The sequence below is a fragment of the Balearica regulorum genome, chromosome 1 (genome assembly GCF_011004875.1).
Source record: "Balearica regulorum gibbericeps isolate bBalReg1 chromosome 1, bBalReg1.pri, whole genome shotgun sequence".
In the NCBI taxonomy this organism is placed as follows: Eukaryota; Metazoa; Chordata; class Aves; order Gruiformes; family Gruidae; genus Balearica; species Balearica regulorum.
The window spans coordinates 184459568-184484939 of NC_046184.1; the positions used below are offsets into that span (position 1 = coordinate 184459568).

Here is a 25372-nt window from a genome sequence, read left to right on the forward strand (position 1 = left end):
GCCCAGAACAGACGGGCTATAACATGTGGAGCTTAAATTATTTGCAGTTGCCCCTTTCGAGATTCAGGAACGCCATGGAAATGACTGCTCATGGCGCCGTGGGGAAAATCCTAGGAAACAGCCTGGGGACAGCCACAGCTGTGACCCCCACGGCAGCCAACTCTTCCCAGGAGCTCACCATTCCTTCTCCCACCTCACCAAGCCTCCAGGTTTGCTGGTTGCCATTCTTCCCTCCATCCCTCACTCTTCCAGGCTGTCCTCTGGTGGAAGGTCTCCAGCTCTTTTCATGCTATTTCTCAAGCATTTGTTCCCCTCAGCAGCCCACACCAGACACACACAAGGACCCTGCTGCTCTGCTTCTGGCTTGTCAGATCACATCTTCAGGAAAGGAGATTTGGCCCTAGCCAAGCCAAAACTATTATCCTTGTTGTTGATAGAACTTGATTTCATAAGGAAATCCATGGAGGGGTGCCCAGATATGATGGTTGCTCTTGGTTTCTCCCTCCCCTATCTTTTATCTCTCAGGCAAATGCTTATCCAAATGCTCCATGGCTCCCAACTCCAGTTGAGCCATGGCACTGTCTGCTGAATTTTCCAGCGAGAACTTATCTATTTTCTCCACCGTATCCCACCCTAAGAACAGAGGTCCTCAGAGGAAATGCACTTCTCACAGCCATCAGTGGGGAACAGTGAGGCCCTGGACCACTTTGATGGACATGTCATACTCTCCATGGTCATTTCTGAGGACCAGCAATCTCAAGAGAAGGAATGTGAAGTGACAAAAAAAAGTCAACAGAGCACTAAAATTTAGCAGAAGACATAGTCACACCAGGTCGTTTATTGGTTCTTTTGCCCTCCCAGATTTAGTTCCTTAAATCTGATGTGAGGGAGGGTTTTTTGGAAGAAACTTTTAAGTAGGGATTTGAATCCAGGGGAAGAGGCATTATAGATTGTATAAAAAAAACCCCAAAACCTGATGTAAGAGGCTAAATGAAAGACGAGAGTGTAGGTGAATAGGGATTAAACTTGCTGGAATCAGCCCACGCAAGTGCTTCACAAAGGTAATAAAAGAAAAAAACCTTGTTTAATGTGTTCTCAGAAGAATGAGTAAAATACATGTTTCAAGAAATTGTATTTGTGAAAAACATCCTGGTGCTGCAGGTGCCTCTGGGACAATCTAATCGGAAATATTCTCTAAAGTTGGGTCATGAAATTACTAGAAGAACTGTGCATAGGTCGAACAAGAGAAATATAGTTGATTCATGGGTGCTTTCAGATGAGAGGAAAAAAAAAAAAAAAAAGCCAGGCTCGGCCTCTTCTACAAAGCAAAAAGAAACTTAGCAGATTTCTCATCAAAGTGTAAAGAAGCCTCTGGGAAAGAAACAGATTGATGCTACCAAGTTGTTTAAGATAATAACTACCTCCAAAGCACAAAGCCGTGGTTGGAGGTTAAGAAAGAAAGTAGCCTACGAGCAATTTACACAGAATAACCACATCGTTAGAGGTAGGAACGAATGCATGTAATGACAGCTAGTTATTTTATTTTATTTCTTTAATTCACGGAAAACAGAAGGCACAGCCACTAGTTAAATTGAGAAGAGTAAGATGAGGACATATGGATAAATGGGATTCAGCTCTAGGGAAAAACAAATCAGCCTTTAGTGTCCTGGGGTGAGGAAGAGCAAACTGAGACGGGCCATATGTCCTCACCCGACCACAGGAGAGAAGAGGAAGGATTCGGGCTGAGCGAGGTCCTGCACCAAGTATGTTTCAGGCCATCCTTTCAAATGAGGTCAGCTCAGCTGCGTGGTGCCGTCCTGCTGGGGACGCAACCCAAGCAGAGCAAACGGGGATGCCCATCTTCTGCGGAGAGTAGCATCAAAGCAAAGGACATTGCAGGGCTTTCCAGGGAGAATTTCACAGCCTACCAGGAAAAAGGGGTTATTCTGGTATTTGAAATTTCATGTGTTGCTGGTCAAAGAAGGGAGGACGGCATCAGCACACCCCGTGCATGGTAGAGGAGCATCCCAGGGGCACTGCAACATCCAGGGCCACTGCAGAGATGAGAGCTGTGGTGATGACATACATTGTGGTTTGTCACCCTTTGGTCTCACTGCCAGCAAGAAGCCTTAGAGTTTCTCAAAATACTCAGGTTGTCATGGGTTAAATACCAAAGCCAATGTTTTCTTTTTCTACAGGACTTTCTTCCTCAAAGAACTTTGGTTATTTTGATGAGGCATCAAGTAAGTGGGACCTGAATCAGCACTGAGTTATGGTGGTGTAAACCCATGGAAAAACAGAGCAGTGAATCAGGTGCCTGTTCTCAGTAGTTCTCATGAATTTCTGTTCAGGACATCATGGACTTCAAATAACTATTTGGGACACTCAGAAAATGAAGATAAAATGCATAAGGTGCCACAAGAGACTTATGGAAAGATGCACAGCATCACCAAATCCTTCTCATTTTTTAATATTTCCATTTCTTCTTCTAAACTTTTTCTTTAAACTGAAAAATAATGAGAAAATGTGCTTCCTTGAGACAAGTCAGTACTATCAGCTAAGCAACCTCACATTCATCGTAGCACTCCAAGTACTCTGGAATGCTTTTCAGCCCAGAGGATAATAGTATTAGACGACCAGAAAGGCTGTCCTGGTAAAAGACTGTTATTATGATTTCCCACCTCAGAAGTTGGCTTAATCCAGCTGAGCACACACGTTATTTAGAGAGGAGCCTGAGCTCAGACACTAGTATCATCATCATCTTTATTGCAAATGAAGAATTCAGCCAGCAAAAAGCAAGTCACGTTTGGTTTTTTTGTCCTAAGCCCTGCAAACACTGGCTGGTGCACTCGTCTTTGCGCTGCACAGCAAGCATCTGGAGCTGCTGAATGCTGGGCTGTTTGTACAGATTTGCATCTGTCTAAAAAAATCCTCTTTTCTCTCTTGTCACCTAATCAATCAAATAGCAAAAGATGCGCTCCCTGTACCCTCCAAGGAAAACAGATATATGCTCACACAAAAGGCAAAGCATGAGCATAGGGGTTAACTAGAGGGGGTAAGCTGCGAACGGTGTAACAGGAACATTTTTTTTTTCACTTCTGTCTGCTTGAAATTTCATGCTGCTCTTCCTCTGCCTGTGGAACAAAAGAAGAAGAGGCAGTGATGCTCTGAGTTAGCAAAAAAAAATCTGGGATTGTTCCCTGCATGAGAAAAATATGTTTGGAGGATGACTCGGAAGATTTGAACCTTGACTTGAGGAGGAAACTTCTCTCCCAGAGGTTTGGCAGAGCAGGTCCCTCCCGAAGGACCTGTTCCCCCACCCACACCTCCCCACGTGAGCGGGATCCATCTCACACCCCAGCCCGACAAGGACCGGCAGCCGGGCACCCATGCCTGCGGATCGGCCGGTGGCTGGCACCATTGCTTGGGATCACAGGAGTCTGCCCAAGCCAAAACCTGCCAGGGCCACTGCTGCCCCATCAATAGGGTGGGGGCAAGCCCTCCAACTCCATCCTTCCCCTTCCCAGGGGCGATATCGCACTTCACCACATGCTGCCTTTGCGGCACCTGGAGTGAAGGTGCCTCCGTGACTATCCAGCATGGACGTATTAATTACACCTCTTTGTTCTTGCACTGACAATTTCTTTGCTAATGCTCCTCCTCGACACCGTGCCCTCAGCCACCCTTTTGCTAGCCGAAATGGTGCAGCCTCCCTCTGTCCTTCCATTCGCATCCCAGGGAAGGAGCTGTTGGGCACTCTGATGGGTACCAGGATGGGGGGAATAGCTGCTCCCCCACCTCAGTGGCAGGGAAGCAGCTCAAACGAGCTGAACCCCAGCGAGCAGAAGCTCTTCCTGGGCAAGCGCTCCCTCCCTGGCACGTTTTCGCACGGGAGATGAGCACAGTGGCCTTAAAATAAATCTGTCTTTTTAAAGCAGCAATGCTAAATGGAGGTTTGAGATCAAAGGCTGGGATTCTCACATTTTGCCGAGATAGACATATCCATTCACGAGATTTTTGGTGTAACAAAGTACTTGCTAATGAAGAGGATCATAATCTTATTATTAGCCCCAACCTACAACAGTATGTCATTCAAGTGCAGGCTAGAATATGCCCTAGTTTAGGAAGTTGCACAGTAGGCTTCACTTTTGATTTAATGAGCTGTGATTGTGTTTATTTTTGGCGGCAACTATGCCCGTTAAATTTTTAAGGCCTGATCATTAACAACAGTAATCAATGGGAAGGATGAATTTGGGTTGAAGGGAAGGAAAATGGGGATTGCGTCTCTGGGATTTGGTCCCCAAGCATGTGGAGGCAAGGTGATCAGCAGAGCCTGAGTTTTCTCTGGTTTTGCATTGCTTGATGATATTTTTAAGCTACTGATCGTTTCAGTGAGGGGATTTAGAGACATGAGAAACGGCAAAGATTTTTGCAGTTACGTCGTGAGGCGCAGAGGAGAGGCAAGCCTAGGGAATCAACTGCAGGGGCAAACCTGCCTTTTTGGGGTCCACAGAGCTGGGATGAGCCTCTGTAGGACAGAGTCATCCCTGGCCTCTGCTGTCAAGATCCCAGAAGGCTTAAGGGGTACACGTCAGTAGTGTGCAACAACTCAGCAAAGACATAAACCTGCCAGATAATGGAGAGGGGAAAATGCAAATGGCGATGCATACTCTGAAAAAAAAATTGGCTATTGCAGAGCTGGTTAGCATAGGCACTCCCCCCGAGTGAGATGGGGCCCCATGTGCCAGGGTCTCCCCGGGTTAACACTCCCCACCCCTCCAGTGCTGTTGCCTGTCTGGGAAACCGGAGCTGGGCCACTGAGCAAGCAGGGTAAGGCAGGGCAGAGCCCAACCCAGACCACCCCCTTCACACTCTTTTTGCAGTTGATTTTTTTTTTTTTCTCTGCTTCCAGCCTTACAAAGAATACCCTGCTCTGTGTTTGACAATATCAGCCCCAAAGGGGTCCGGCAGGAAAGAGTGCACACTTGGGCACAAGCATGTGCGTGATGTCCATAAGGTGCATGAAGGAAACACAGACATGGACGTACGTAGCCAGCTGTAACCCTGAGTTTAAGTGATATTAGAATGTGCAAACAGATTCCTTCCAACCGAAATTCCCCTATGATCCTGCTATACTTTAGATGCTCAGAAAAATCATACTGAGCAGTATGAGTGATGAGGAAATGGAAGAAATCCCAGGGATACATCTGCTTTAGAGGTCAAGTCGCAAGTTATCTATGACTTTTTTAAATGGAAAGATGCTATTTTCCCCCGTACTTTGCCCCCGCTGAGCCTGGGCCAGGCCTGGGCTGCGTTTCCCAGGCTGTGCCCAGCCTCGCCGCGGGGCTCAGCTGGAGGCAAGGCTGCTGGCGTGTGCCGTGAGGTGTTTTGCAGAGCAGCCACCCAACAGCAGCTCTTCAGCTCCAGCGCCTGTGAATTCCTGTGTCAAGTGTAAAAAAAGCAGTTAAAAAGCTGTTCTATTTTAAAAGCTGCCTTTTACAACGGCCGTCTGTCTGTTGGGCACCTCTCCCCTCCGCAATGGCCTGCGGGGTTGGGGGTGTGTATCCCCCACACACCCCCCCGACTCCCCCATTCCCAAAACTGGACGCAAGCCCCAGGGGCGGGGGGGAGGGGGGGGGACAGGGCTGGGCTGAGGCGATCACAGCCGCGGGGAGCCCCGACAGCTGCCGGGCAGCTCAAGGGGCCGATTGTGCCCACGGAGGGGGCGGTCCTGAGCCCTCGTCGGGGCCGGGGCGGTGCCACCTCCCCGCCGGCCGGGGCCCGGGGTGGGCCGGGGCGGTGCTGACCCCCCGTCGGGGCCGGGGCCGGGGCCGGGGCCTGGAGCGGGGCGGCGGCGGAGCTCGGGTAGCTCTCCCTCTCGCGGCAGCCATGGCAGAGGGCTCCGAGAAGGTGCCCATCGCCCGAGCGGGGCCCGACGATCTGGAGCAGTGCCTGCCCCCCGTGAGTGCCGCCGGGCGGCGGGGCGCCGCGGGTGGCACCGGGCGGGACGGGACGGGACGGGACGGGACGAGATGGGATGGGACGGGACGGGATGGGACGGGACGGGACGGGATGGGATGGATCTCGCGTCGGGACGGGTCGGATCGGGACTGAACAGGTTCGGACGGGACGGGTCGCGTCGGGTCAGGTCGGGTCGGGTCGAGTCGGGATGGGATGGGATGGGACGGATCGGGACAAAACGGGACGGGTCGAGTCGGATCGGGATCGAACGGGTCGTAATCGGGTCGGATCAGGATGGGTCGGGTCCGGTCAGGACCGGCACGGGTCGGGATGGGATGCCGCGGTCCTCACGGCCGGGCCGGGGCCCGACCAGGCGTCCCAGGGCGGGGGTCCCTGCCGGGCCGGGGGACGGAGGCTCTGCGGGCCGGGGGGTTCCCTGCCCCGCAGCCAGCACCGCGCTCTCCGCAGGCGTACGCGGCGGCGGCGCCCCCCGGGCCGGGGCGGCTGCTGAAAGCGGGGGCCGCGGTGCTGATCGCCGGAGCCCTCCTGCTCCTGGCCGGAGCCATCGGCGCCTTCTACTTCTGGAAAGCCACCGAGCGGCAGGTGAGCCTGGAAGTACATCCTCACATCGAGCAGGGTTGGTTTTGGGGGGTTTTTTGTGACTTGGTTTCATGTAAGGAGATGCACAGATTGGAAACTTTTCTTGCGAGGTCGATAACGAGGTCTTTAAGCTGATCTTTGTTTTCTCCATGCTTTAAAAAAAAATAACAAACCCCAAACCAGAACAAAACAACCCCCCCAAAACCCTAAAACCCAAACCCATAATCACTATCTTTACTGGCTGTTTGGATGGAGCCTCCTGGAAGCACATTTCTTAATGAACATGAAACGTATCTTTGAGAGCACAGACGCTACATTGATTTCTGCTCGCAAATCCTCAGCAAACTCAAACCCCAACAAGTCCCCGGGGATTTACATCCTGGGCAAACTCCAGCTCCCAGGACAAAAAAAGCATTGAAATGAGTAAATTCCTTTTTCACATCATCTGCATTCTTGGTCCAGATTCTACCTGGACCCTCAAATATGTAATGCTATATTTAACCCATTAATAAGCGCCATTATTTCACTCTGGTGGTGCGTACACATAGGTATTTATGGTTAGCAGCTGTGCAGCCATTTTTAAAGCCATGATAAGTTTTATTATGTACATTTTTCTGGGGTACATGAAAAAGCCTGTATGCAAAGCACAAAACTGAGAAGCTGCTGATCAGTTTAAAAAACAAACTTCAGAGCATGAGAACATGTTTATATATTAAATTTTCTTTCTGTTTACATAAGATTTTGGTTTAAAAGATATTTGAAACACGATGTTACACATGTGAATGTAACTTGCCCCATACGTGCAATTGGTATCTTTGAATTTACTTTGGAAGAAGTTTTGTACTGCCTCCAGCCACGTGCCGGTCCCCGTCAAGGAGAGCCTTGTGCAAATCCCAGCAGCCAGAGCAGAGGTCCCCCGGTGAGATGCACCCGTGCACGTAGGGATAATTCAGATAACCAGAAAGTACAAGATTTTACATCAAAACCAGGACATGTTGCTGACCTCCAGGATGTGCTGTAAGAGCCATCTGCTTCTCTAGGCTTTTGAAAAAGGAGAGGGATGTGAATAGGTACGTAGGCAGGGAGGGGGGTATGGTGTATTCAGCTCTGATGGGGTGGGTGCATTTGAGGAGTACAGGACAAAGTTTCCCTTTTTTATTGCTCCCATCATCTAAATTCTACTTTGCAAAATGCATCACATTCGTAGTTGTCATTAAGCTTCCAAGTTGATCTCCAGGTGAAGACACGGGGAAAGCTTAGAGTTATTTTTCCAAGCTGCCTTCAAACTCAGAAAGCTACATTTGACTTGCAAATGTTTAGGAAGCAACTGTAAAAATTATATTTCATGTCATTCATTAAATAAAAAGGCAATTTTTAAATTATTATTTTTATTTTAAATCCTTAAATTCTCTCATAACTGACAGGGGTAACGAAGTCTCAACTCCAGCTCAGCCCCTAGCACAGGAGAATATGTACATTGGTCTGCTTTAATGGACCATGTTCAACAGGAGTCCTAGACAGCGGAGAATATGGGACTGAATCTATGTAACTGAGGAACCATAAATCTTTAGCACCTTAGACTTTTCTGAGCGAAGGTGAGAGAAGAAGAAATTTGTCTCTAGCTGTCAGTGTAAGTTTTTCATTAAAATGCTGTAAGGCTTTTTTAACACCAAAAGTAAACTGCTTGTGCAGCGCTTTTAGCAGAACTGCACAAGAGCATCGAAAAACCCCTCCACAGATTGTCGTCCTCCAGCAAATACAAACCACGCTGCAGCTTTTCTCATTGAAAATAGGATAAGAGCAAATACGCTGACAAGGAAAATAGGAGTCTATACAACTTCACATCCAATTTAAACAAAGTTCACATCCATTACAAGCTGGGAAACATGTTCATATTCAAGACAAACCCATTTTCCTGCACCTCAGCAGAACATCCTAAGAGATAAATAGGGGTTGGCCTTCTTCGGAGTAGGATGCTCACTCCTGCTGTCCTTTGGGAATCATGCCAGCATAAGAAGTGAAAAATATGACCTAGAAGAAGGTTTTTAAGTTGGAGCGAGCCTGGATGTGGACTCATCCCACATTATTTTTGAAGTAAAAGTGAGTACTCCCTAGAGAGGGCATCTCAGGAGGTGTCTAGTCCTGCTCAGAGCAGGGACAGCTGCGGGGACAGAGCTGGCTGCCCAGGGCTTTATCCCGTTGGGCCTTGAAAACTTCCAAGGATGGAGACTGCACGATCTCTCTGGGCAACCTGCTCCTCTGCCAGCCTGCCCCAACAGGGAAGTGTTGCCGTAGTTTGGTGGTGGTTGTTGGAGAGTTATCAAATGCCTACAGAAATAAAAGTTAGGAGCTAAATAGGGATATGACAGTTAGATTGACCCATGGCCTGGTGTAGGAGGGAGGCAGGAAGCCATTACTGACGTGCGCTACTGCTCCTTTATCGATTCCAGGTGTACAATGTTCACTATACCATGAGCATTAATGGGAAAGTACAAGATGGATCGATGGAAATAGATGCTGGAAACAACTTGGAGACATTCAAAACAGGAAGCGGGAGTGAAGAGGCTGTTGAAGTTCATGATTTTCAGATTGTAAGTACCTCCACCCTTTTCATGTAACATGCTCCAGCACTGGACTCAGCATACCGTGCCCTGCCCCGAATTCTCTACCCCAGTGGGCCTCAGTTTCCACCCCCAACTATCCACACAAACATCCACCTTTCACAGCAAGCCAGGCAGTTTCCTCCAAAACAAAATTCAAGGGCCTTTTGGGGATAGTTCATGCCAGGGCCCGCTCTGGGAAGCAGTGATAGATTAGGCTGCATCAGGTCTGGCTCTGCATGTCAAGCCATTGAACAGAGCTGCAACATATGCCCTTGGGGTCTTGCTAGAAAAATGTTGTGGCAGGCTGTGACACAACCTTTGCATGATTTCATATGATCTGAACTGGTAAAACCACCTCCCCCTCCCCAAAACATCACCATTTTAGGAGCATAGGGTCAACACAGCAAGCCAAGTAGACACCAAGGAGAGACCACTATACAGCGCTGGACCTGGGCAGCGTGCTCTGCCCTAAGATCAAAGATGGAAGCTGCTCTTCACAGCTTGGCCTGGGTTCATCCCTAGGGGAGTGGATGGAGCATTTAGCATAGCTTATGCACCCATGCACCAAACGCACAGCGCTGGGCCACTTGGGCTGACAGCAAACACATTTGGGTACCCCAGAAACGTGGCTATGGTTGCTCAGCACAGAGCCTGGACTAACAGATGCCGAATCACAGCAGAGCTCAACAGCTCAGAGCGGTTCACTGAGCTGTACCACCTCTGAGCTGCTAAAGGCACATCTATGTGGAGTTGCAGAAATCTATTTGCAGGGCTCAGATCCTACAATTAATGTTCTCAGGTGCAAAACATTCTACTCAACTTCAGAGTTAAGTCCTCTGTAAGTCAAAGCAGCACCTGAAATAAAGATGCTGCTCCTAGGAAGACTTGCCCAGGGCTTCTGGAGCAGCCGCCTTCCACTTGGTGAATCTAGAAAGGCAAGGAAATTCAGCTCCTTAGCTTCTCAGCAAGTACAAACAAATCCATGCCAAGAGACCCAGGACCCTGACTTTCCCAACAGCTGTGGTTCAGCCTTTATGAAACTCTCATTAACATCACCATAGCAACATTATTAGCAGCTGAGTAAGAGCACCCACAACGAGCTCTTCTCATTTGTCTTCATTCCCACATCTGCACCAAAGTACCAGCCCACAGGAGAGATGCTGAATTCCCATTGCCTCCATGCGTGCTGCTGGTAAGCTACCACCTGCTGCAACCGGGCCAGAAATCAGCTCCCACCACCAACCAGCTAAAGGGACCTCCCAGGGACAGTGCCTGCTTGTAATTACAGAGGACTGGGGACAGGCTCAGTGAGAGCAAAGGGATGCTGCCAGTTGCATTTTGAGCAGAAGGAGAAAGAAATTGAAGAGACACACTTCCAATGGCCAAGTATTTACATTAGCAGCTTTGGATTAACTGGCATCGCTCGAATGATTGCATGGTCAGCGAAGACTTGGATTTGGTAATATTAGGATACTCCCAGCATGCTCAGTGCACCACAAAGTCTCGTTCCCTTGTGCACCCATCCCTGCATAGCCATCCCCTCTCTCACTGCTTTGGAATTAGTCATTTTATTTTGATGAGTGTCTGTCCAACTGTACAGGAACTTGTAGGCACACTGGATGAGACTCAGGTGTCTCAGTACTGTCCATCCCAAGCTGCACTAGAAGCCTATGGTACTCACGATGGCCGTATGAAGCAAGCGAGAGGGGTAGTGAGGACACCCCTGGCCCCCTGGCCTAGCAGCTAGAGGCTAGGCAGAAAACCAGCCTATCTCAAATCACAGAATGGTAGGGGTGGAAGGGACCTCTAGGGGTGGAAGGGATCATCTAGTGCAACCCCCCTGCTAAAGCAGGATCACCTACAGCAGGTTGCACAGGGTCAGGTCCAGGTGGGTTCTGAATATCTCCAGAGGAGGAGACTCCACAACCTCTCTGGGCAGCCTGTGCCAGTGCTCGGTCACCCTCAGAGTGAAGAAGTTTTTCCTCGTACTGAGATGGAACTTCCTGTGTTCCAGTTTGTGCCCATTGCCCCTTGTCCTGTCGCTGGGCACCACAGAGAAGAGTCTGGCCCCATCCTCTTGGCATCTGCCCTTTAGATATAAGTACGGAGCAGAAATGCTAGTAGATACTTATGTTTAGGTGGTTGAATGGAGCTCACGCAACCCTGTGAAAACCATGCAAATTTTGCAGTCCACAACAAGGTGTCTAAATTCATAACATAAAAGGGAACTCTTTTATGGGTACTCAAAAACCTACAGCTGAAACATAGAAAATACCAACAAGGTTCCCCTGCCCAAATGTTGGCGCCCAAGGTGCTGGCACATAGCTGGTAGCTACGACCCTGGACTTGCAGAAGACCTGCAGCCCTCTGGAGCTGCTGGGATACCCTTCTCTTGCATGCAACTAGGCATCCATGGTTTAGGCAACTGCATTTCACCCTCGTAGCCACACGAAGGAAGTTTCATACACACATTTCTGCACCAAATTCCCCGTCACGAGTTTTCCCTTGCTGTCACAGCCACTTATGTGTATAAATTGGACCAAGCTGCTCCCGTGTTTTTCTAAGTCTGTACCATAAGGGTCAGCCAGCTAACACAATTTTGAGGCTGCCTACGTTAGGTGCTAAGTTACGGTTCAAATCGTGTCAACTAATTCCTTAGCAGAGCTACTCCAAGTAGCCTACAGCGGGCACGGAGGCACTTATATAAAACACCCCCATCCTTCAGCAATCGAGTGAAAACTTCTAGACCCATTTGACAAAAATTGTAAAGCTAAAATGATGAGGGAAGAGCGTTTTATTGCATCTGGTTTTAAATAAGATTTAACCTTCAGACTAAAAATTCAGTGGCAATTTTAGCAGAGCTCGAGCGCTTTCCTGAGGGTGGTGGGGAGCTGGAGGGCTGCGCACAACCCCCTGCCTTCTGCTTTTGCAGGGCATAACTGGAATCCGTTTTGCTGAGGGAGAAAAGTGTTACATCAAAGCTCAGCCAAAAGCTCACGTCCCCGAAGTTGATGCTATGACTAAAGCGAGCCTCTCATCTGAGCTGGTAAGGGGTAATTTTTTTTTTTTTTTTTAACAAATCTTTGTATAGAGAAGTATTTAAATACAAATAAAAATGACATTTGAAAGCCACTGTGGATAGTGGTAAGTTTGTTGAGGGTAGGGTAGTTGAGGGTTCATTGACTGATTGCAAGAGGTCCCTGAAAGGTAAGAAAAGCGAGATTGGTGTCAGAGGTGTCACTGTGTCCAGGGGCATTGCGAGGGGCTGCAGATGGGGGAGTGGGGGAAGCTGTAGACCAACGTCTAGCAGATCCACAGGTGACTTCGGTGACAAGTACATCTGCCTGAGATCAGGCTGTAAACAAGCCTGCGGAGGGAGAGCATGGAAGAAGCAGCTGCTTTAGTCAATGCAAAGAGAGATAGTGGTAGATCCCAGGAGATTTCTATCAACTCTTGAGCAGTAGCAGGGACTCCATGACTCAAGTCCTCTGAAATAGTCAATAAAGGGGAATTGTGGAAAATATTATTGGTTAAATGGGTTTTTTAATAATTGTTTAAAAAGTTAAGCATTTGCATTCTTAAATGGCATCAGACTTCATTGTAGGACATTGTGTTCACTAAATTTAATGGAATCTGTATCATGACCACCTCAAGAGCTGCAATTCTCACCCAGATACTGCCAAAACCTCTCCCTAGCTGACCTTTGTAAAAACATCTATCGCTTCAGGTGTGCAAAGCCTGTTTCCCAGAGCTCAGATCCCCAAACCCATGCAGAAGTGGCTCTGGTGACTTGAGCATGGCCAAGCCTGGACACTGGTGGCGGCTCAGCCACTGGCAGGAGGTCCACAACCTCCTTCCCTGGGTCTGCTCTGCTCCCAGGAAAATACAAGCAGATACAATTAGCTGGGAGAGAAGCACCATTAAGGGTGTACCTACCTGCAATGGTGCTGTGATTACTGAACTTCTACTTTAAAATGGAGGGCGGAAAAAGGTCTCTCTCAATTCAAGTAGCAATGCACCAGCAATATTACAAAGTCCTCTGAAGTTGGTGAGATTTTCCCCGTGATAGGGAAGAGATCTTGGCCAAATTCCAGGCAGATACCTAGATCTTTCCCCCCTTGCCTCATTTTAAAGGCAGGCTAGGTGCCTTGACTTCATTAGCACTAGTGACTAAAGTCAAGGTTTCGATTTCTCTTTTTATAAGACTAAAGTCACAGGACTGAAAACATAATCCTAAAATAGTCCAAAAATTATTTCTAATCTTCTACCCGGCTACAGTAAACCTACTTCCCTGTCCCGTTTCCTGTGCGCTTTCTCCATAGATGTACCACCTACACAACCCCTGCAATAAATCATGCGCACCAAGGCCAAAACCAGCAGCCGCCTTAGTGCTACCATTGGGGTATTAACCTCTCCTTGTTACTCGACTTTCCAGGTTAGATGTATGACAGGAATGGCAAAATAGTAATTATTTTTCTAGAGCGAGTCCTCTCGCTGATGCACACGTATTTAGGAGGAAGTATGCGTATGCCGTTTTCTTACAACACGTATCATAACCAACACTGCCTATAAAAATGGTTGATTAAGCTTTTACAGATACTCAAACTCTGCCTGCTCACAAGTCATGATCATCTCAAATGGAAACAAAGGATATTTTTATTTCTGAAAACCAGATTCAGAGATTTCTGATGCTGATAAAAGCTTAACTGGGAGAATATAAAGAGCACTTCTCACTAGACAGATTGGATAGCAAACTTAAATGACTTGAGACCTACAAAAGAAATCAATAAACACATTAAAGGAACAACAACGCGACGGAATAAATTGATCTAGTCAGTTATATAACAAGTTTTGATGACTTTTATGGAAGCAATTTAGAATTTTGACTTTGAAATCATACTGGTTTTCATGATTCAAAAGTTGGTTTTCTTTTAATATTTCACTGTTGCTATAAAATACTTACACATTTTATGTAAAATAATACTTTGAACTAACAACTTTAAAGAATCAATCACTGGCATTTTCCTACATTACTTTGAAGATACGAACCAAAAACCTGCAGGGTACACTTCAAAAAGGCAGGCTCCTTTAACTTGCACTTCAAGCTTTTGGTCAATTGAATTGCTTTTACCAAATGAGACCTTTAATCAGACCGATCACGTTGACTTAAAACTGGAAGCTGGAGCAGTTCTCAAGCTATAATCCTCTCTAAAACTTTTGAATAAGATATTCCCCCCCCATTGTAAATACACATCTCTTGGGAGTACATCAAATGAGAGCAGGGCATGATAAAAGATTAGGGTCTTGTTTTTAGCTGGCGTATTTCATTGCTGCTCTGCTGAAGGTAGTAAATCACAGTTTCCACCACCTGAAAATCTGGCCCTTCGGGCTGAAAGATCTCTGACACCTTGTCCTTATACATGGGGCAAAAGCCTTCCAAGAGAGAGACGGGTGAAATCTTAGCCCCAGGAAAGCCGACAGAAGTTTTGCCGTTCATTTCAACTGTGGCAACCTTTACTCAGGCTTTGGCTCAGTACAGTTGGTTCATGTTCATAAAATACAAGTCTGCTCGGTATTAGCTACAGCGGATGATTGTACATTTCGATGTTTAAGAATTGACAGCGAGCAGGCACATGACTGTTCACTGAGCTAGTAAAGGATTTATGCTCTTCTATTTGCAGGAAGATGAAATCATGCCTGTGAGATTTGACGAAAACTCCCTTATCTGGGTGGCTGCAGACGAGCCTATCAAGCATAACAGTTTCCTAAGCCCCAAAATTTTAGAGCTTTGTGGGGATCTTCCAATTTTCTGGCTGCGACCAACATATCCCAAAGGTAACGCTTCTTGTATTTGAAAAAGTATGTTATCTCTCACTTCATCTAAACTCCTGCCCCAAATCAGGTCTGCCACCAAAACTTGCACATCTGGGAAACCACACCTAGACATTTGGTCTTCCATACCTGCATTTCCTCAGACAGTTTATATAGCCCACGTGGGTGACTTACTATGAGATGAAGTATTGCCAGAGAGGTCAGCCTCCTTCTACAGAAGGACAAGGCAATAGCTTAAACTAGCCCTAAACGTTTAGGCAGCTGACACCAGGTAGCAGAAACACTATACCTGGCCAAGAGTTAGGGAACCAACAAGCTCTTGATCTGGGACTATAGCCTGTCCTGTTTCCCACCTTGCTTCTCCAGAGGATTTCACTGGAGTGGAGGGACAAGATACTTTAGCTAGGCAACTGGCAGATGAAGTTTATGAGGTCCTGGAGGCAGTCCCAAGGCTGAAGTACTCTCATCACCCACAGCCAAGCTTAGCAAAGCTGTTCAGGAATCATCAGGGAGAGGGCAACTTCTCCAAGTGGCTTCCAGGTGAGAGAAGAGGAGGCTTGAAAAGATTTACTCCTCCTCAGTCCAGTTAATATTAGAACACTTAAGGGCGGGGGTGTCATGGTTTAGGCCCAGCCGGCAGCTGAGCGCCACGCGGCCGCTCACTCACTCCTTCCCCAGCATGATGGGGAGGAGAAGTTAAAAGGCTCGGGTCGAGATAAAGACAGGGAGAGCTAATTATCATCACGAGCAAAACAAACTGAACTTAGAAAAAGGGATTCATCTAATTTATTAATAAACAGAATAGAGCAATGAAAAAAAAACAAATAACATCAAGCCTTAAAACACCTCCCCCCACCCCTCCCCCCTTCCCGGGCTCAACTTCACTCCCGGCTTCAACCTCCTCCCCCCCCCTCAGTGGCGGGGGGGGGGGGGGGAATGGGGGGAGGGGGATGGGGGTTGCGGTCAGTGCAGCGCACGTTGTTTCTGCCGCTTCGTTGTCCTCGGGGGGAGGACTCCTCTCATCCTTCCCCTGCTCCAAAATGGAGTCTCTCCCACGGGCTACAGTCCTTCCCAAACTGCTCCGGCGTGGTCTCTTCCATGGGGTGCAGACCTTTAGGAGAAAACTGTTCCAGCATGGGTCTCCCACGGGGTCACAAGTCCTGCCAGCAAACCTGCCCTGGCGTGGGCTCCCCTCTCCACGGGTCTACCGGTCCGGCCAGGGACTTGCTTCAGCCCGGGCTTCCCACAGGCCACAGCCTCCCTCGGGTGCCTCCACCTGCTCCAGCATGGGGTCCTCCACGGGCTGCAGGTGGAATCTCTACACCCCCTCATCGGTCCTCCACGGGCTGCAGGGGGACAGCCTGCTTCACCATGGTTTTCACCACGGGCTGCAGGGGGATCTCTGCTCCGGTGTCTGGAGCACCTCCTCCTCCCCCCTCCTCCTGCACTGACCTTGATGTTACATCTCCGCACTTCCCCCTCCCGATGTAAAAAAAACTTCCCACCTTCTTAAATATGTTATCACTGAGGTGCTGATTGGCTTGGCCTTGGCCAGGGGCGGGCCCATCTTGGGGCTGGCTGGCATTGGCTCTACCAGACACTGTGGAAGCTTCTAGAAGCTCCTCACAGGAGCCACCCCTATAGCCCATGCCCCCACCCACTACCAAAACCTTGCCACACAAACCCAACACAGGGGGAAAGACATTTTAGAGCACCTGTGGATCCAAACTGCCAATATTTTCCACTTTTCTCATGAGCTTTTGTATCCCACAGGACAACAAAAGAGCAGTATGAAAGCTGTCCAGAAGCTGTTTCCACCAGGTACACCAGCTGCCCTTGGGAGCAGGGCACCAGTCTGTCACAAAAGCACTTTAAAAGATGAAGTGCATATGACTGGTCTTGTAAGTGCTGGCAACTGCCTCTGAGTTAACATCAGTGACCGTATGGTGGGTCAAAAAAACTCCAAATTCCTCTCACCTGTTTTGCCTCAATGGGAGGAAGAAGAGGGGTTGGCGGGAGGGAAGAAAAAGGCAATCGCACACCCCTTTGGACTGACGTTGGCTGCAGATACAACACAGGAAGGCAAGCAGCTCCCATGGGGATGCTCGTCAAGTTTACCACCACATAGTTTCATCTTTCCCTCTGCCCCCTCCCCCCCTCCAGTTTTTAATATTTAAACAAATCACTGAAACTTTAAATAATGTGTGGATAAATACAAGGACACGCTGAAGATAAGATTATCCTCTTGTGATTATTTCTTCAGATAACCAAAGGAGAGAAATGAAGAGAAACAAACGCCAATCAGAATCAAACTTGGATACAGAAGACTTGGAAGCTGCTACTGAAGAAGTAAACACCAGGTCACCCACCACACAGCTGACTCAAGAGCTTGATCACCAATCTAATGAAACCGGGCCAATGGGACAAGAAACTGATCAAATGCTTAATCCGGACAACCCATATCATGTAAGTATTTGCCCTGTAATCTTCTTTCACAGCCCGAGGCTGTTGTAGACAGGTAATACTGTTGATGTGCGGTTTGTATGTTTTTCTTGTTTTTTTTTTTTTTAATTTGCACAGTGTTTGCCTGCTTAGCTTTTCTCTAAAATTACAGACTTACAAAAAACCCTAGGAAGTTCAAAAAAGTCTTGCCTCATCCTCTTCTCCCTCATCCCAGTTTTCATTAGACTTCACTCTGAAACAAGCAGAAGTGCTTGGGGTGGCAAGATTAAGGCAAGTTGATGCCAAATTTCTTTCCAGGGTTCAGGTCCATTGGGAAGCAGCACTAGAGAGACCCAGCAAGGACAGCACCATCTGAAAACAAACCAAAGCTGCTGTTGATCAGACAGCTGATCCCCATCATTTACTGACAATGTAAAGAGAGAGTACAGGAGCTAGAAATATACTTTGCCTTCAAACAGAAATTAGTATCAGAAGTGACTATTGAAGAGGAAAGCAGTAGTAGTGCCTGGCTGTAAAGAGATTAGGGTTAGGCCAAATAAATCATTTTCTCAGCCTCTTCTCTATCAGAGTAAATGGCCTTAGGCTAGCAAGCAATTCACAAAGGACTTTAGAGACAGCAACAGTGGGTGGAGAATGAGTGTCACGAAACTTGTTCTTGCTCTTCAAGACGAAGCAGCCCACAGAAGGAGCATGGGAGCCGCGCCGCGGTGTCCCAACACCTTTGCTGCACTGCAGGAAAACTGACTGTACTGCAGGCACCTTCCAGTCTACTGCACCAGCACCAGACAATTTACACCCACCATTTGGTGCAGCAGGAATAAGTCATTTTAATACAACACTGTCACAAGATAAACGCCTCCTGCTTTGGAAATAAGTCCCAGCTTTGACTTGACATTTATGCAACAGCAGGAGATCATTACACTGTGACAACGTTCTGTTGAGTTGACATCCCTTAATTAAACTTAAATTAATCACTCCAAATAAAGTGGATCTAAATCGACTCTCTCACGAGGTCAGTCAAACAGCAGCGGCACTGGAACGTAACTTCTCCTTACAGCTACCAACATGACTGCGTCAGTGGGGTCTGAGCTGCCCCATCTCTGGAGGGCAGTGGCAGAACAACCACCACGGGTCCGTCCTTCCAGCTAGAGGCCCCCTGGCCAAACGGGCAATGTCCAGGCAGATATGGTCACCAACCAGACTTCCCTCAGCCTGCAGGGCAGGATTCACCTTCGCTAATGGTTACTGCGCAGATGCCTACATGCAAGCTTTCTTTAGAGATAGATTAATTCAATTCAAAAGGACCATTAATTATACTGTAGATCTTTCCTGTAGGATGAAACGAATCCTCCCTAGATCTATTTCTCTTCACCCACTATGAGTAGAGTTTGGACGATGAGCTCAGGTGTGGAAGTTCACACTGCAGGTATCTGAATTCAAGTGTGGCAGAGGTTAAAAAAAAAAAAAGCAAAGACAGGGAGAAATATTCAGAAAACTGCAGGGTAATAGTTTAATAGTTTACTGAATAGTTTCCTGGGAATGCTATCATTAAAATACAAAAATTAAAACAAAAACATTAAAAACACAGCATGCATTTCAGATATTGTCATCTACATAAAAGACCCAGATAAAGGTCTTGAAATCTTTTCCATCACTGATATTTAGAACTTGGGAGTTTACTGCTGCTGAATCTTTTGAAAGGACTGTAGAAGAAAAATAATGAAGTTAGAGCTCCCTGTTGTTTTTTTTTTCCATTTTACATGGGTGATTGCACCAACTCTAGACTGCTACCAGAGTAAGACAAAAAAAAAAAGCAGGAAAAAAAAAAAGCAAGATGCATGTGTCAGTGGGAGTTCTGTTAACTTCAACAGGACCAAGATTTCAGTTTTTACCCTCTGTAGGGTTAACAGGTATATTCTACATTCTCTGAGAATAATAGCACCGGGATGACATTTAATATTTTACATTTCAGCAACTGGAAGGTGAAGGGATGGCTTTTGACCCCATGCTGGATCACCTAGGCGTGTGCTGTATTGAATGCAGACGAAGTTACACACAGTGCCAGAGAATTTGCGAGCCTCTCATGGGCTACCACCCGTGGCCGTACAACTACCAAGGCTGTCGTACTGCCTGCCGAATCATCATGCCCTGCAGCTGGTGGGTTGCTCGTATCATGGGTGTTGTGTGAGGGGAAAAAAAAAAAAAAAGCAATCAGAGCCTTGACAAAATAAGCAGGAATGCAATGACAACAAACTGGTAAAAGACCGCAACCAAAGCAGCAGTACCAGTCCTGGTTTTCAAAAATCAAAGCATGTGTTACTGCACCAAAAGTAAGGTCAGATATTCTAACTGTAAATACAAATCTTAAGTTAATATTCTATTAGCTTTACAAGTGACAAGGGTATACTAGCAATTACTGAATTCAAAAACTAAGACATCCCCCCCAAAAAAATACAGTATTAAACTTTGCGCAGACTGGTTTAGCAGTCCAGAAACTTGCTCGTAAATCCAAATTCAGCCTTTCATAACAAAACCCTCTCTTTCCAAGCAACACGTGAAAATTTACATCCAATTAGGCAACTAGCTCAACTTGCACACTTGGGAGTACCTTTCATCCATGTAGCTTACTTAAATAAATCACAAGTTAAGTTGCTCCCCGTTGCTATTCATACCGAGTTGCCAGGTCATTATGAATGGTTATAAACCAATTACAGCATACCTTTCCCACAAAGCTGCTCCAGGGGACACGGGAAAGCGCACATTGTGCTAAATCGGAAACAAATGGCAGGAAAAGGGGCTGCGGAAGGGAATGTGCGTGGCTGCAGAATCAAAACCCTTTGCACATCTCAACATCAAAGAAGCCCCGGCATCAAGAATCTTGTATCCATGATACCACTGTAGTGTCTAACAAGTATCTGCTATCCAGCTACTACGGCAAAAGTATTTACATGCAGTTGCAGACCAAAGAGTCTCAAGACCCTTCAGAATCTACAACAGTCACTGTATTTATAAATCCTTGAACTAGACACTTCTGACATAAGATTACAACCCCTCTTTATTTCACATGGATAGCAGCCATTCACGCTAGCTCCTTTAGCTTTGCTGAAGCTAACCTCCATTCCCTGCTAGAGAAACTGCTTACCAGTAAAGAGAAAAAATAAAAAAAAAAAGGAGGTTTCTAACCTCACCCTTTTTGCTTAGGCAAACTCTGCAATTATTGGGATTGACCCTATTACATATTAAATCTCTAAGGAAGGTACTAAGCTGAAACACTCACAAAGAAGGAATGACTTAGGATTTCTAGCCTTGAAAACCAAAGACAGAGGTACCACGCTGCCTTCATCCATACTCTACATCTTGAACCCTACCATTGAGTTTATGGAGCCATCTACACAGGTTTTATAAACAGAATGGTCCAATTTTTCTTAAAATTCGCTTTCTGGAGCATTCATTTTGTGACTAAACAGCTCTTGAGATGTTGCAAGCCTAGTAATGTTATTAACACTGCGTGACACAGAAAAGAGGAATTAATTTGACATAATCGTGGCTTAAAGAAAATAAAGACAATCTCATGTGGGATGCTAAACTGCATATCTAAAAAGCAAAGTGTTAAATGAGAATAAGATGAGAATAGAATTCAGTATTTTGTTCTATTGTAGCTTTTTTTAATATAAGCTTCACCTTCCCTTAATCTGAAGAACAGACTTGCTTTGAGATTTAAATTAAAAACTTCTTAAAGTGGGATTTCAAGGCCTGTTAAATTGGAGTTTCTGCTTTTAAAAATTAAAATGACCTTGATCATTATTTTGTTTTAGAAGTACATCATTCATATGCTTAGAAAAGTTGGTTTTCCTTTTTTTTTTTTTTTTACTGCAGATTAAACAAATACATTAAAAATGGCAATCGCTTTCTGTGCTTTTTTCAAAGTAGAAAGTGTAACAGTACCGTTACGTACATGCTCAAAAACTATCTGGAGAGGAAAACAAGGGGATCAGTAAGTAAAACACTGAAGGCAAAAAGAAGGAAATGTGACTGTATATACGAACTAGACTGTTGCTGTCTTTTGCATCTAAGGCCATCTTGAGACAACCCATGACCTGCTTCTCCTTGTGTCCCCCCAGGGGAAAAAAAAAAAGTCTTCTTTAGAAGATGCTAAAAAGCCAGTCGTGTAGGTGATTTCCATGTCTACAAGTTCTTAACAACATTAACTCTTCCTAAACAAAAACTTGTATCAGTTGTTTTCTATAGGCAGTCACAAAGCATTTAAGGAGTAAAAAAAAAAAGCACCCTACTCATGGACGCCTGTCAAATACGTCTTGAGAACTCTTATGTACGCACTATGCCATAAAAGAAGCAGACACACTACTTACATGGTCTGTGACTAGTAAAATTGCCAGCACTATAATCTTGCCCAAGTACAACACACAGGGCACAATTTATCCAAAAGATATGCAACAAAATGCATTCCCCAACTCATGCTTCAAGCAAACAAATGCTGAATTCAAAGGAAAAAAAAAAAGTAAAGATCTTTTGCTGCAGCAAGGTTGAAAAATCTTATTTAAGCACAATAACTAATTTTGAAGGAAACACTCGGAAATGCAATAGGAATGACAATAAAACCAATGAGCCAATGGTATGAAAGGACACAGCAATATTCCCCGCAGTGGTGGCTCAGACTACGGTTCTAACTATCCACAGCAATCCTATTCACTGTCGTTCAGCACTTACTACCAATGTTGAAGACAAGTTTTCCACTGCCACCACAATGTAACACCTTGAACACTAAAGAGGTTACAACATGTCTGCATTTGGGGGGGGGGGGTTGGGGGGGGAGGATGTTCCTTGAATCTGAGTCTGCGCTAGCAGAAACCAGTTCAAAACCTTCCTTTGGCCAAAGTTAGGGGAGGAGGAATGAAAGAGGGGTGAGCTTGCCACCAACGGCGTTTCCCACCACAGGTGGGTGAATGCTAGTCAGAGCACTATAATTCTACTATCCTTAATCTTAATTACCATGTGATTGTGTACTAGGAGGATTAGGATGGCAGAGCAGAGCAGAAAAAGGGGATAAATTCAGGCCGGTAGAAAAGAGAAGGAAAACAGGCAATAAAGCCATAGGGTTAAAAAGACTGAAAGCCAGTGATGGGAAGGCAGGAGGAGTCTGTTTTCTGCATCTACAGCCCTTTTTCTCCCCACTTCCAAGGAATGAACCTGAGTCTCTCCCTTCGTCCTTTTTGACAGGGGAATCACCCTCCACTTGTATCTACACTGAGAAAGTAAGAAGCAGCTCGGGGTCATGGAAGGGGGAAATCTCTCTCCTGCCTCCACTATAGCACTTCGCCCCTGCTGCAGCACTGTCAGAGTTTCACCCCAGCCGGCAGCTGAGCACCACACAGCTGCTCACTCACTCCCCCGCATCGGGATGGGGGAGAGAATTGGAAAAGTTAAAGTGAGAAAACTCGTGGGTTGAGATAAAGACAGTTTAATAGGTAAAGCAAAAGCTGTGCATGCAAGCAAAGCAAAGCAAGGAATTCATTCACCACTTCCCATGGGCAGGCAAGGCAGGTGTTCAGCCGTCTCCAGGAAAGCAGGGCTCTGTCACCAGTTAACAGGTTACTTGGGAAGACAAGCGCCATCACTCTGAACAGAGCCGCCCCCCAGTCCCTCCTCTTCCCCAAGCCTCTTATAAAGTGAGCATGACGTCACATGGTATGGAATATCCCTTTGGTCAGTTTAGGTCACCTGTCCTGTCTGTGCCTCCTCCCAACTTCTTGTGCCCCCCCAGCCATCCCACCAGCAGGGCGGTGTGAGAAGCAGAAAAGGCCTTGGCTCTGTGTAAGCACTGCTCAACCACAATAGGTCCATGTAACAAAGACATCTCTATATTATCAACACTGCTTCCAGCACAAATCCAAAACATAGCCCCATGCTAGCTAATATGAAGAAAATTAACCCTCAGCTGAAACCAGGACATTATCTACCCCTTATTCCATACTATTTACATCATGCTCAGGTCCCACACAATCCAATACAGCCTCATTAACCACTACCACCTTTCTCATCCCTTGATATAATATAATATGCTGATATCATTCTCTTAGTCCTGGGAACAAATTCCAAGAAATTTTCAGTGAAGAACAGACTAATCACTTGTTCCTTGTAGTGGTTAAAAAAAAAAAAAAAAAAAAGGAAAAAATGTAGAGAAGCATAACACTACAGTTGGCAGAGAACGGATTGCCGATTGGCATACCAGGATGGATAGAATCTCTGCTCACAAAGGGCAGGAGTTAGACTGAACCAGTAGCACCACCATCTTCTGCTTCTGACAGGCTCAACTGATCTTTTACAAGCACTGCACGTATACCAAAGATGAGAGAGGCAGTCTTAGCGACAACAGACAGGCATTTTCTGTGACCCCCAGAACAGCAGCAGAGAGTAATCCCATCTGTGGTATTAAATGGGAAAGCTACTGTTACCTCTTGCTGTTCTGTTCCCGTATTTACAACAGGACTACAAATCAGAGCACTGAGGTGAAACTGCCTGGGTCTTCTAGACAGTACTCTCTACAGGTGACCAAAAAGCTTGAGGAAAAAAACCCCAACTTCAAGGTAAGTTTGAATGCAATTAAAACATCATCCGGTCTGTCCTTGCAGGCAGTTCTCGACCTCCAGCCAACTCACTGCCAGTGCTGCAACAAATTCCACTCACCCTCTCCAGTCCCGAAGGAAATTCCCTTTGTCACTGGTACCCTTCACAGCCTCTACTCAACTTCCAAGCTTCCTGCCACCTTCCTCTTGACCTAGGGCTTCTGGAACCACTCTGTGCGTGGGTTTTGTCAAGAACAGAACGTATACTGTTCACAAATTTCATGAAGCACCTTCCCCTAAACTTTATAAGGAAATTTTGCCTACTGCTTTAATCCAATCCCCTCTCACCAGGAAAAAACCCAACACACATCCCCTCAGCCCCATAAGGCAACAAGAGCTGCCATTATTAGTTCACCTAAATTCTAAGGTGGAACACACACAGATTATTTGTCTGTACTCAGAAACATGCTGGAATTATGTTTAGACCTGCAAACTTGGCTTACAGGATTGAGATGGACAGGGAGGTCTACCACTTGATTGCTACAAGTTTTAGCCCGAAGCTAAAGCATTATATTTGCATTACAGATGCCTCAAGAGTACATAAGTAGCAATACATTTTATTTTACTTTTTGCCTTAAGCTAACTGAATTGAATCCCAAAGCAGTGAAACAGTACCCACTTAATACAATATTGTGCTTATCTGACAAAATATTCCCATGGTCTTTCTGTGAGTGAAAGTAGAGAGACGAACCTCCACTCTCTTCTCTTCAGTAAGAGCAACTCGATTGGCAGAAACATCCTCAAATTACTTTTTCATTTCTAGTTAAGAGATTTTTATCTAGGCTTTTCCCACAGCAAGTCTTTGCTAAGCACCGTTAAGTGCTCTGAATGACATTTATAAAGCAAGGCTGGCCAGGAGACAAGAGTCCAATTTTGTGACAAAGCAAGGCACTCAGACATTTGTCTTGCTTCTACATTAGAAAGGAAGAAATGCCTTTCAGAGCATAAATAAAAAGCAGCAAAGCACTTATCCGGGAGAATCAAGTTCAAGTCCCCGTTCCAAATCAAGTCAACTTCAATGTTAGCAGCCCATATGGATGGCAAATGCTCCAGATATTGAGCGACTAGCTACTCAGAATTCTCTGAAGGGCAAGAAATTCCCCACTGAAGTGAACAAGTCTTCACTAAATATGCCACAAGTATATACCCTTTGAGAAACTCTTCCAAGAAGCAGACATTTCCCAGTAAGAGTCAAAAGGTAAGGCACCCACACAAACCTTCCTAAATTCAATCCATCTCCCTTCATCATATTGGAAGACCAGCATAACA

At 46.2% G+C, this 25372-nt stretch overlaps 1 protein-coding gene across 1 annotated transcript; it reads left to right on the plus strand.

The window, feature by feature from the left end:
• Nucleotides 1–5833: 5833 nt before the first annotated feature.
• CNMD (chondromodulin) lies at nt 5834–20629 on the plus strand. The gene is made up of 7 exons (XM_075741739.1): nt 5834–5961; nt 6430–6564; nt 9012–9152; nt 12097–12210; nt 14846–14999; nt 17260–17462; nt 19432–20629. The coding sequence occupies exons 1-7, from the start codon at nt 5890–5892 to the stop codon at nt 19645–19647; spliced, it is 1035 nt and encodes a 344-aa protein (XP_075597854.1). The 5' UTR covers nt 5834–5889; the 3' UTR covers nt 19648–20629.
• The last annotated feature ends 4743 nt before the right edge of the window (nt 20630–25372 follow it).